The sequence below is a fragment of the Chanodichthys erythropterus genome, chromosome 8 (assembly GCF_024489055.1).
Source record: "Chanodichthys erythropterus isolate Z2021 chromosome 8, ASM2448905v1, whole genome shotgun sequence".
NCBI lineage: Eukaryota > Metazoa > Chordata > Actinopteri > Cypriniformes > Xenocyprididae > Chanodichthys > Chanodichthys erythropterus.
Genome location: NC_090228.1, coordinates 22,735,353 through 22,748,885, shown reverse-complemented (window position 1 = coordinate 22,748,885; position 13,533 = coordinate 22,735,353). Strand labels below are relative to the sequence as shown.

The 13,533-nt window shown below is 41.7% G+C and overlaps 1 protein-coding gene across 1 annotated transcript in view; it reads left to right on the top strand.

Annotated features, from left to right (window-relative positions):
- LOC137024614 (mucin-2-like) overlaps positions 1-13,240 on the top strand; it is a 39,276-nt gene extending 26,036 nt beyond the window's left edge. Inside the window, exons 32-43 of the mRNA XM_067392361.1 lie at positions 24-210; positions 370-592; positions 726-904; positions 1,997-2,066; positions 2,313-2,422; positions 3,295-3,326; positions 3,427-3,577; positions 3,730-3,767; positions 3,923-4,030; positions 4,152-4,191; positions 11,604-11,712; positions 12,528-13,240. Of these exons, the coding sequence (XP_067248462.1) occupies positions 24-210; positions 370-592; positions 726-904; positions 1,997-2,066; positions 2,313-2,422; positions 3,295-3,326; positions 3,427-3,577; positions 3,730-3,767; positions 3,923-4,030; positions 4,152-4,191; positions 11,604-11,712; positions 12,528-12,690 (1,410 nt within the window). The 3' untranslated portion in view covers positions 12,691-13,240. The remainder of the gene's footprint in view (positions 1-23; positions 211-369; positions 593-725; positions 905-1,996; positions 2,067-2,312; positions 2,423-3,294; positions 3,327-3,426; positions 3,578-3,729; positions 3,768-3,922; positions 4,031-4,151; positions 4,192-11,603; positions 11,713-12,527) is intronic.
- Positions 13,241-13,533: the final 293 nt, after the last annotated feature.

Here is a 13,533-nt window from a genome sequence, read left to right as displayed (position 1 = left end):
AAGCAGATTTTCTTTTTTTCTAGTCTACTTTGAACCAGGAGACTATAAAGCCACCATATGAAAATCAGGTCTTCAAGTTTGAAAGCAGTGATAGCCAGGTCTACGTCTACATCAAACCTATCCGTTCCTATGTTGCTCTTTCGCAATTCAACAATCTTTTAATCAACCTGGCTACAGAGCACTTCCAAAACAACACCCAAGGACAATGTGGTAAGTAAATACAATCATTTGATTGTACGATTAAAAGTAATTGACATATGCAATACAATATGATTCTTATGACAGATATCACAGACTGTAGAACTAAAAATAGATGAATAGTAATTACTGTGATAACCTTGGGCACTCTTACTCCATTTGACTTTGCAGGTGTATGTGGTGGTCAGTCGTGCATACGAAGAAATGGAGTAGTTGAAGATGACAACTGCTGTGATAAGACTGCATATGATTGGGTCGTAGAAGACCCTCTGAAACCTTACTGCAGATCTACACCCACCAATGTTCCTTGTGTCCCTGCCACATCTACACCTCCACCCCCAACCCCTTCCCAACCCCCCTGCAATCCTCCAATATGTGACCTTCTTCACCATGAGTAAGCATAACAATTGTTTTTCGGAAGTAAAATAGAAAAGGATAAACAATTTGAAAGTTTTGCTCGGCCTGTTTCATTGCGAATATAATTGTGAAAATAATTGGTGTCGTTAACATCTTTGCCTTTTACTCAGGGTGTTTGCGGAGTGCAATGAAAGAATCAATCTTACGTCTGTGGAGAAGAACTGCCAGTTTGACTACTGTTCATTCAGTAGCAGTGTTGGTGCCTGTTCCTCTTTGGAGTACGCTGCATCAGAATGCAAGAGGATTGGTATTTGTGTGGACTGGAGATACCTTACCAATGGCTCCTGTGGTAAGAGAACAGTATGAAATTATAGTTTCAGAAAGTAGTAGTATGCTTATATTGTACATTTGGACACTGATATATATAATATCAACATGTCTGCATCCTAAAACCTAACCTAAACCTTTACGTATATACAACTTTAGAGAGCCGCAAGTCTTTGCGTTTCATCGAATATTGCATTTGTGGAATTCATACTGTAGGTGGTTTTATGTTATATTTTTAAAGCATTTAATATGTTTCATTTAATTGTGGTTAAGCTTTGAAGGTACTTCATTTGAGCAATACAAAAAGCATTTACCACTTAAAAGTTTTCTTGGACAATAATAAAAGAGGATCCGCTATGCAGTGGTTCTCAACCAGGAGTACCAGGGCCCACTAGGGCCCCAAGAAGACTCAAAAATAATTTTAAGTAAGACAAAACAATCTAAAACAACTAAATTTTGGTTTTAATCATGATTTCTAGACACTTTCTAGATCCAGTAAATCACAAATGATTTGAAAAGTTATGCAAATTAATAGATTAAAAAGAATGGGAACTCTTAAACTGGAATTGGAGTTCTGAAATTTAATTTGCGCAAAGTTTAGCAGGTTTCACAGACAAGGCTTAAGCCTAGTCCCAGACTAAAATGCATGTTTGAGCTGTTTTAACTGAAGGCAACTTGCCCTGTCTGTGAAACCAGGCCTAGGAATGTCAGGCGTTTGAATATTTTTGTGGACAATGGTGGGCTTTGGAGTCAAAAAGGTTGAAAACCACTGCTCATGGGATTGTGTCTGAGTATTGAACTCGGTCACCTGGGTTGGTACCCTTACAAAGGGCCCCTTACTGCATACAGATTTGCTTACTTATACTCCACACTAAAGATATGTACTTTGATGATAAGGTCCAGCACGTAAGAAATCCTCTTGTTACATATTGTTTGTTGTTTGCATTATCATGTAGTCACATTCATTAGCTTAAAAACTAATTAAAAATCTAAATAAAAGAATAAACCATCTGCACACCTTTGATTTAATAGTTTCAACTCAGTAGGGATCTTATTCATGAAATACAAGTAACACCCCAAAAACAATATGTATTTGTCTGTTCCACTGTTTTAGAGATCACATGTCCTGAAGGAATGGTGTACGATGAGTGTCGAGAGTCTCCAAATGGTGTGTGCCGAGGAGGGTGAGAAAGAGTTTACTTTAAATGATTCAAACATTCCCACAGTGCAAGCCCTGCTTCATATTTCACCTCTCAATTAAAAGATTGAGTTTCAAGGAAAAATGCGAGTGCTACACCTTTTACTTTGTTTGTCTAGATTTTTCCATTAGTTTCTTAAAGTGTTTTTTTACTTATAATGGTAGGACTAAGATGGTATGTTCGTGATTTTCTACGTATAGCCTCACAGCCATCACTCTATTGTTTCCTTAGAGTTCGTGTGCCTGCGACATCTGTGGTTGGTCTGAGATCCGGCTGCTTTTGTCCTGATGAACAAATGCTTGCAGAAGATCACAAGCAAATCTGTGTGTCTGAATGCACAAGTAAGTGACTTTCTTTACCAACAGGACAAATTCAACCAAATATTTCAAAACGACTGTTATTATTTTAAAGCCCAATATTTAAAGTAATATTTTAAAATAATTATTTTTAATCAATTAATTTGTGGGAATAATACAAACAATTCATATCCACAAATCTATTCATTACTGATGTTGTGAACATGATTATTGTTCATATTGTTCACAATTAATAATTGATTTAATTAATTAATTTAATTTTAATAATATGTAATTCATAATAGCTCTAAAATCAACTATATATTAATACTATATTATGCATGATTTAAAAATGTTCCAAAGAGCACCTTGTGTGATTTAGTGGAAGCAAGAAAATCTTACAACTTTTCTGTTTTTTTTGTTTTTTGTTTTTTTAGTATCCCAAAACTGATTTATATAAAGCTATAACATATATAACATTGGCCTATTATTTTTATTATTATTAATGTTGTTGTTTTATTTAATAATAATAATAATAATAATAATGATAATTTTAATTACTGAAACTATTATACAGTTCAAAATTTTATTTATTAATCATGATTGATTTATTTAATTATTTTATTTAATTTTAATAATAATATTCGGCAATGATTATTCCAAGACCAACTAAATATTTCTGATATATTAACGTGGCCATGACATTCATTTCATTACAATAAAAAATGATTATTTTGGTAAAATTAACAACTATAAAATTTAAAAGCTGTTGATGACCTATTTAACTATAAAGCTAACCTCTTTTGTTAGCAAAACCGGTTTTGTAAAAATACTTTTCCTAAATAAGCAATGCATTATGCAGATGTTCTCTAGATTGGGTCATTTAGACATGAATTTCACGCATATTTATTTTTCAGTGTGTAAAGGGCCTTTGGGTGAGCCCATGCCGGTAAGTGTTCATTTAATAATCCAACCACAAACTTCTTTTAAAGAATAATAGATGTTTATTGTGAATACTGCATAACAGTAATCATCTGTCTGTCTGTTAGGTGGGGGCAGTATGGGAATCAAACTGTCACATATGCACATGTAATAACCAGACTCGGACTGAAGAGTGCATACCCAAACCTCCAGGACCTACCCCAGTCTGCAGGGCCTTCTCTGTCCTGGTTTCTGACTGCTGTGACAATCAGATCTGTGGTAATTTTGCAGTCTTTCAACAGCACCACATACAGTAATTTATATAGTGCCACTGGTGCTTGGAATAAATATGTATTCTTGTTCATTGATTATTTCATGAGATCCACTGTTGCAAAAAATAGATTTAGAGTATGTTTTCTTTACTTTTACAGTTGAGAAGAATTGCGAGTACAATGGAAGGACTTACAAGGTAAAGGAAATAGTTCACATATTTACTCACAATGGGAGTTTTGTCTGTTTAGTATAGTTTTAGAGGTACCTTTAAAAGACCTCAATGTAACTAAATTTAGCACAAAATACACTGAACAATGTATGTAACTGTTTTTCTCTCTCTGGTGGATTAAGGTGGGTGATCAGTGGAGAGACTCCTCACGTCCTTGTGAGTCTTTCAGCTGCAGTGAGACAGGAACTGAGGTTGAGAAAACCGTGTGTCCACTGCAAACCTGTGACGAGGTGAGAATGACCAAAATCACATTAGTATTACAAAACAAGATCAAGTTTGTTGCTCATGTGTATGTTTTTTGGTCAGATTTTCTATAAAGCATCTGCATTATTATGTTTTGTGTGTGTCCAGGATTTACGAGTGTGGGATGAACATCATTGCTGCTATTCATGTAGGTTTACACAAATGTTTCACTGCTGATGGGACTGTACCATAGCACAGTGGGGTCTAGTTCTTCCCTAATGTCACCTCCATATGTTAGCAGCAAGACCAATATGTTAGCATCAAGACTGCCCACTTTTCCAGTGACCACTCACTTGGTTCCAGTTCCAGTACAGTATATAAGTATACTGTACATAACGTCCAATGCTCACCAACCCTGCATTTATTTGATCAAAGATACAGTAAAAACAGGCTATTATGAAATTACAATTTAAAATATTATGTTTTAATCCATATTATAAAATATTTTAAAATGTAAATGTACTTATGTGATGGCAAAGCAGCCTTTTGTCCAGTCTTCAATGTCACATGATCCTTCAGAAATCATTTGAATATGCTGATTTGCTACTTTAGAAACATTTCCTATTAAAATGTAGAAAACAGTTGTGCTGCTTAAAGCTGCAGTCCGTAACATTTTTTGGTTAAAAATGATCCAAAATCAATTTTTGAGCAAGTACATAACCAGCCAGTGTTCAAAATGATCTTCTTACCTTAGCCCGATTCATAACGGTAAGCTTGTAATAATGTTTTCTAATAATGTGGTACTGTGGGTTTCTGCGGGAAAGGCCTAAATGAAAATCATCAGTGACAACAGAAATTGAAATCTACAGGTAACGCTAATACACACTAAATACAAATACAAAATAGTCACGCAATGCTGATGTTGTTAACATTAACAATTTGAGAACAAAGTATAACAATAATAATAATTTGCACAGTTTGACGTGATCCGAGCTAAGTGATCGATAGATTTAATCACCATTGGCAGCACGATTTATTGTAATGCTTTTAGTAGCAGACATGTTACTTAATTGATCAGATGACATTTTCCAGTGAAAATTCTTATTTTGGTCAAACTTCCAAGACACAGAATCTGTGATTCTGAAGTACAGTATCCACACCAATGGTGGTGACTGACAGCAAACAGTAGATTTATCTGCGCTGAGGAGCTGTGCCGATGCACAACCCACGTAAAAATGATGATTCCACAAATAACTGCAATTGCAAGTTTCAAACAGAGATGGCGACAAAGAGACAAAACTTAAAGACTGCAGCTTTAATATTTTGTGGAAACTATGATACATTTTTTTAATGAACAGCATTTATTTGAAATAGAAAACACCTGTAACATTATACATGTCTTTACTGTAATTTTTGATCAATTTTATGTGACCTTGTGGGAAAAAAGTATTAAAAAAAAAAAAAAAAAAAAGACAGATCCTAAACTTTTTGAACAGTGATCAATTATGGTAAATAAAATGAGTATATCATAATACAAAAAATAAAATAAAATAATAATAAATAAATAAATAAATAAATAAATAAAGACATTGCCAAAAGTGCAAATAGAATCCCATCAGTGACGCAGCAGTAGCAAGTAAGGCTCGCACACTTGGCTTTTAACATGGTTTAGAATCCGCCTTTTGCCATGCTCCCATTTATTTGAAATAAAAATTTTTATTAAGGTTCTAAAAGTGGAAATAAACTGCGAATGAGTGTTTAATAATATTAAAAGTGTTTATTGGGTAGGGTTAGAGGAAGGTGTAAGGGAGGTTCCCTTTCGTGGGAACTATCGACGCTGCGTGAAACGCATTGGGAACCTTCTGCGTGATATCGTCATTGAAGCACTCCTGTATCCAACCAATCGTGTAACGAGACGTCAGAGGCGGGTGACGTCACGGACCAGGAAACTATAAAGCATGCCCGGATGCAGAGAACGCTAGCTTCTGTTATCTTCAGCAAGCGCTCTATGTTATCCCGTGTGTCTTATTTATTGTTGTCTGTCCATATATATATATATTTCTCTGGTCTCACTCTTCGTCTGAGGACAAGAGTTGCAGCAACAAGTGTGTGTGTGTCTAAAGATCGCTGTTGTGCGTCTTATTGTTTGTCATTCTCTCTCTCTCTCTTTGTCTGAGGACAAGAGGTGCAGTACAAACATACATACATACACACCCATAAGACACAAATATAAAAGTAAGAAATGGCGGATGAAAGCAGCAAGCGATTCAGGAAGTGTGTGCATCCCTGTACTCGCTTTATCCCCGACGGGGATACACACGATATGTGTGTTATTTGCCTGGGGGTTGAGCACGCGCAGGCAGCTCTCGAGGGAGCTGTCTGCGTGCATTGTGAGAGGCTCACCCTCAGAGTGCTGCGATCTCGCCGGGCACTCTTTGATAAAGCGGAGGGTGCCTCGGTTGGTGTCCCCCGCGGATCGGGTCCCGCTGCTGCCGAGGCAGAGCGAAGGCTCCATTCGTGGGGTTCACAAATGGATCTGGCAGCGGGGGTTGAGACGGGCCCCGCCCTATCTCTCCCTTTAGCTGCCAGACCCACTGTCTCTCCTGCCGTGGTGGAAGCACGCCCAGCGGTTTCTTCCCCTCGGGGAGAGACATCGGCACTTCATCTGTCTTCATCTGAGGATGTTGACGTGATGAGTGTCGAAGCAGCGGATGAGGAACCGCCATCCTCTTCTGCTGCACATGAGGAGCTCATGGAGGTAGTGAGCTGTTGCCAAATTAAATATTAGCTGGCCAGAAGCAGAGCGGGGAGATGTAAAGCCCAAAAGCAAACTCGATGAGCGCTTTCTCCCCGCGCGGTCACTACCTCCACGTCGGTGCTTGCCGTTCTTTCCGGATCTACACACTGAGGTGTCTAGATCTTGGAACAGACCGGTTCAGCATAGAGTGCTCAGCCCCCAGACCTCGGTCTATAGTAATATCGTGGGGCTGAAACAGTGTGGCTATGCGGCGATGCCCCGGGTTGAAGAGACGCTCGCGGGCTATCTCTCACCCGAGTCGGCGTCGTCCCTAAAAGCACCGACGTTGCCCACCAAGCCCCTTAAGACTACATCTAACTTGGTGGGCAAAGCTTATGCGGCAGCAGGGCAGGCAGCAGCGTGTCTTCATACCATGGCGCTGCTGCAAGCTTATCAAGCTGAAGTGCTGGGGGAAATAGATGCCAGCGGGGAGGCCACATTTGAGTGCATCCAGGAACTGCGCATGGCGACAGACCTGGCTCTCCGTGCCACCAAGGAGACGGCTAAGGAAGTGGGCCGTTCTATGGCAGCCCTGGTGGCCACGGAGAGGCACTTGTGGCTGAACCTCTCCGACATAAGGGACAGAGATAAGTCTGCCCTTATGGACGCGCCGCTGTCTCCTGCGGGCCTCTTCGGTGACGCAGTTACAACTGTCGTCGAGAGGTTCCAGGAGACCAAGAAACAATCTGCGGCGTTTCAGAGGTTCCTCCCCCGCCGGTCTAAAATCCCCGCCGAGACTGTTGGGCGGGAGCAGTCTCGGCCCGCAACGAGCTCCTCAGCGCACCACAGAGCGCAGCAAAAGATCAGTGTGGCCGCCCGTGCTCCCCCACGTAGATTCTGGGGACAGGGGCGGGCTGCACAGAAGCCTTCTCAGCCCAAGACCGACCTGCGGGCTGTCATTGTGGCGCGGAAGGCCTCTAAAAAGCGGTCCTGATATCTGTGGGTCAGGACCCAGGAGGGCGGCCCCCGTTTGGAGGAAGCGTGGTGTTGAAACACCTGGCACCCGCTTCCATCCAGCGCCCTCCGGGGACCACGCTATCTTCACCATCCAGTGTGCGTCGGGTCCCCGCCAATCCTCCGAGGAGGGTTGGACTGCACTTGATTCGGCTGACTTCTGCCGGCACGCCGTTTCAGAGCGCCGAGCCAAGTGCTCAAAAAACACCAGAGGCCAGTCTCGAGAGACTGGTTCCCTTAGTAGATTTTCTAGAAGAATGGAAAACTCTACCGAATATATCAAATTGGGTGCTGCTCATGATAGAAAAGGGGTACAGAATTCAGTTCGGGTCTCGCTCTCCCAGATTCAATGGGGTCCTTCCCACAGTGGTGACCCCCGAGCAGTCTCTGGTTATGGAACAGGAAGTTATGACACTTTTGCAAAAAGGAGCTATAGAAAGGGTTCCTCCTCCCAGCAAGCTGTCAGGCTTTTACAGCCGCTACTTCATAGTTCCAAAGAAGGATGGGGGACTTCGTCCTATCATAGATTTACGGGTGTTAAATCAGTCTGTACAAAAACTGAAATTCAAGATGCTTACACTCAAACAGATCATTCCCCAAATCAGGTCCGAGGACTGGTTTGTGACGATAGACTTGAAAGATGCATACTTTCATGTGTCCATCCATCCTTCTCATTGGAAGTTGCTCAGGTTTGCTTTCGGGGGCGAAGCTTACCAGTACAAGGTTCTTCCGTTTGGCCTATCATTATCACCCCGCACATTCACGAAGTGCGTGGATGCAGCCCTGGCTCCTTTGAGACTCCAGGGCATTCGCATACTGAATTACATCGACGATTGGTTGATTCTAGCTCGCTCAGAGCAACAAGCAGTTCAACATCGAGATGTTGTTCTGTCTCACATGAAAAGGCTTGGGCTGAGGCTCAATGCCAAGAAGAGTGTGCTGATACCGGCTCAGACCACCAATTATCTAGGTGTTATGTGGGATTCCACAATAATGCGGGCACGTCTGACTCCTGCCCGTGTGAGCTCTGTTCTGTCAGCCGTAAAAGGGGTGAAGTTAGGCCAGTCTCTCACTGTGAAACAGTTTCAGAAACTGTTGGGTCTAATGGCAGCTGCGTCCAACATAATTCCTTTTGGCCTCCTGCATATGAGACCCCTACAGTGGTGGCTCAGGACCAGGGGGTTTTCCCCGAGGGGGAACCCTTTTCGAATGATCAAAGTCACACGGCGATGCCTTCGTGCTCTAGCCGTGTGGAAAGACCCCTGGTTCCTGTCCCAGGGTCCCGTGTTGGGAGCCTCTGGTCGTCGCGCAGTGCTTACGACAGACGCTTCCCTCACGGGCTGGGGAGCGATCATGAGCGGTCGCTCAGCTCAGGGTCTTTGGGAGGACCATCATCTCTCCTGGCATATAAATCGGCTGGAGATGATGGCGGTGTTTCTAGCACTAAAACACTTTCTCCCAGACCTGAGAGACCATCATGTGCTGGTCCGCACAGACAATATGTCAGTGGTCTCTTATATAAACCATCAGGGGGTCTACGGTCTCGCCAACTAAATTACTTGGCCCGTCGGATCCTCCTGTGGTCTCAGGGGAAGCTGCTTTCGTTGAAGGCAGCCTATATCCCCGGGAGTCAGAATGTGGGGGCGGACGCCCTGTCGAGGCAGGGGCCGAGGCCCGGGGAGTGGAGACTCCATCCAGAAGTGGTGGATCTCATTTGGAAAAACTTTGGTCAAGCACAAGTAGACCTGTTTGCTTCGGGAAAGTCAACCCAGTGTCCGCTCTGGTACTCCCTCACGCATCCAGCACCCCTGGGTCTGGATGCCATGGTACAGACGTGGCCGAGGCTACGTCTGTACGCATTTCCCCCGTTCGCTCTGCTCCCACGAGTCCTGGAGAAAGTACGCCAGGAAGGGGTCAGCCTGATACTTGTGGCCCCATACTGGCCGACCCGCATATGGTTCTCGGACTTGGTGTCCATGATAGACGGCGCTCCGATGGAGCTCCCCTTGAGACAGGATCTTCTATCTCAGGCGGGCGGCGCGATAATACATCCCCGCCCAGAACTATGGAAACTATGGGCCTGGCCTCTGAGGGGGACAGGTTCATAGAAGCTGGTCTCTCATCTGAGGTTGTTGAGACCATACTTAGCTCCAGGGCTCCCTCCACGAGGAAGCTTTACTCTTATAAGTGGAATCTATTCTCTACCTGGTGTAGACAACATAAAACGGACCCTGTCCGTGCTCCTATCAGCTTTGTGCTATCTTTTCTCCAAGAAAAATTCTCGGAGGGCTTATCCTATTCAACCTTGAAGGTTTATGTTGCGGCTATATCAGCCTATCATGTTGGGGGGGATTCCTCGGTCGGTCGAGACCCCCTCGTGTCACTCTTCCTCCGTGGTACACTGAGGCTGAGGCCTCCAGTGCGCACAAGGACCCCGGTCTGGGACTTATCAGTGGTTCTACGTGGGTTAGCTGAGGCTCCCTTTGAACCGCTGGAGGAGGTGTCTGCAAAGTTTCTGACTTTAAAGACGATATTTTTACTTGCTATTACTTCTCTAAAAAGAATTGGAGATCTTCAGGCCCTTTCAGTGGCCCCCTCGTATCTGGAGTTCGCTCCTGGAATGGTGAGGGCATTTCTTCATGCTAGACCTGGCTATGTGCCTAAGGTCCCCACCAATGTCCCGGGTCCCATTGTGCTTCAAGCTTTTCATCCTCCTCCTTTTATATCCTCGGATCAGGAAAAACTAAATCTGCTTTGCCCAGTGAGGGCTTTGGACGTTTATGTCCACAGAGCTGCCCTGTGGCGTAAAACAGAGCAATTGTTCGTCTGTTACGGTTCTCCTAATAAAGGTGGACCGGCGTCCAAGCAGAGGATAAGCAAGTGGGTGGTTGAGGCCATCTCACTTGCATATAAAGTGGTTGGACAGTCCTCTCCCTTTAACGTCCGCGCTCATTCCACAAGGGGTATGGCGGCATCAAGAGCTTTGATGTCTGGCGTCTCTATGAGTGACGTTTGTGATGCAGCTGGATGGTCAAGCCAGCACACATTTATCAAATATTATAACCTTGATGTGGGCTCCACTCCGGGGTCCTCCGTACTGTCGAGCTAACATAACAAGCATTTGAAGTACGGCACAGTTGGGATTGCGTTCCCAATGCGTTTCACGCAGCGTCGATAGTTCCCACGAAAGGGAACGTCTCGGGTTACGGATGTAACCCTGGTTCCCTGAGTAAGGGAACGAGACGCTGCGTCTCTCGCCGTACCCCTTCATGCTTGCGAGAGCTTGCTTCAGATTTTCCACAGAAGCTAGCGTTCTCTGCATCCGGGCATGCTTTATAGTTTCCTGGTCCGTGACGTCACCCGCCTCTGACGTCTCGTTACACGATTGGTTGGATACAGGAGTGCTTCAATGACGATATCACGCAGAAGGTTCCCAATGCGTTTCACGCAGCGTCTCGTTCCCTTACTCAGGGAACCAGGGTTACATCCGTAACCCGAGATGGTTTTTATTCTCTCTCCATTTAATAATTTTAATAAATATAATAATTTACACTCTATGATATTACTAAGTAATATTACTCTATGATATTACAAGTGTAAATAGCATCTATTGCTATTTGCACTTAGTGCAAATAGCTGATGCCTAATAAATATTATAATTATAATATTAAGAGCTGTCAGGAAAGGTTACCTTATCATTCAAAATGTGTTACTTTATAGAGAACATTAATAGGATTTTTAGTGTTTGCCATTTGTTGGGACTTTACTGTTCTTTTGAGCATTCAATCAAATGATTATTATTTTATGCTACTTAGATATTTTTTTCTTAGTCATGTTTGCTCACAGTTGTTTTGCTCTGTGTATCACAGGTAATGCTACATGTGCTGCCAGAGTGACAAGGACGAATGTCACAATTGCTGACTGCACACAGGAAGTCGAGCTGCCCATTTGTGAGGGCCAGTGTGAGACACACAACAGGCAAGTATAACACCTGATTTCAAAACCTGTTTTGTTAAAAATACACTTTGTTCGCTGGACGTTCAAGTGAAGGTCTGTTGTAGTATTAGATAATACGCAACTAAAGCAATTAGCACACGTCTGTCAAACATTAATTATTTCCTTGACAAATAGCTCTTTGGCCACTAGAGGGTATTCTCAGATCATTTGACATTTTGCAGAATACCATTTTTTTTTTTTTTTCAATGAATGAATGTACGTATGTGTAATTATATTAAGTCACATCCCCATATTGTTCCCCTATATAGCTTAGTTAACTGTATGCATAAATGTATGTTGAAATCCTGTTCCGATTTCAGGTTAAAATATAGAAGTGCTGGTGTGTACCAACCCTCTTCGAGCACTGTATATTCTCACATATTTTGCATGTGTATTATTAATATGTTATATTTACACAGTACCTGAACTACAGTTTTGAAATACAAACTACAATCTTACAAGTGTTTTCTATTTCAAATAAATGCTGTTAATTTTTTTTTTCATGTTTTAGTCATTTCAAACATGTCTAGGAAATTTGGTTCTTGATCCCAGAGGGTTTTAGTCCAGTTATGTGCCCCATTAAAAAAAAATCTATTAATAATATTATACAAACGTTTAATGAAAAAATGTGGTGTTTTACCTCTGATTGTACAAACCTTTAGCTCTGTTACTGCATCATGCCATAAGCCAAAGTAACATATGTATGTGTCCTTGAATCCCACTCGGAGTGGTGCGACCGGAGGGGTTACATATGCGTGGCACCTGAGTTGATCCTTATTTGTTGTGTTGTCTTGCAGGTGGGTTCATACTAATGGGACACTGCAACTTGAACAGAGTCACCAGTGCTGTAAGGAGAAAGGTTATGAGATGAGAGAAATCATGCTGACTTGCAGCAAAAGCTCTCTGACCCACTTCACATACAGACATGTCACACGCTGTGAATGCAAGGCCAAAGGTTAAGTTTACTTGACATACAAATGTATGAAAATCTTAGTTAATGTTAAATGTGATTAACTTTGGTGTGTGTGTCATTTATGCATAATTAATAATTAGCTTCTGATGTATGGAATGATTTAGTTTCAAGCCAAACTAACATGTTTCTTTCATTTGTACTTTTTGTTACGGTTTGAAATGCTCAAGGGAATCAACTTCAACCTCATTGATTGTCAAACATCTGTCTGGCAGTGTGTGCCAAAATCAATTATTTTTCTTGTCTAAGTAATAATCCCTGTGTATTTTATCTCATTTTGCCATAAACCGACTGGAATGTGATATATATTTCACATAGTTTTTTAGTTATCACTTTAATTTGAACTATTCTGTTCTCTGTCCATGTCACATGAATAATGTCAAGCTTATATGTATCTGTACTTTGAATGTGATTTCATGACTAAACCAAACCTGTGATTGTAACCTGAAATCAGGTGTCAAGGCCTCAGAGGCTTTTGTAATCCACTTTCTGGATTCATAATTCATAATAATCATTAATTAGATAATAAATTAATATGAAACATGGTATTTCAAGTGTGTTTTCTTACATATGACCCTTTTATAAAATAAAATATATAGGATATCTTAAATAATATATATATATATATATATATATACAGTAGGATCCAAAAGTCAGAGCCCACTAGTAAAAAAAAAGATTTTGAGTGAAATAAGTGAAATTTGAGTGAAAAGTGACAAAAGTTGAATTGATTAATGTACCTGAATTTCAGAATGTTCTAGTATTTGGTATGTATCCCTTTTTATTTAATGACAGCAGCAGCTATAAAGGGGAAAAAAAATTATCCAATGTTT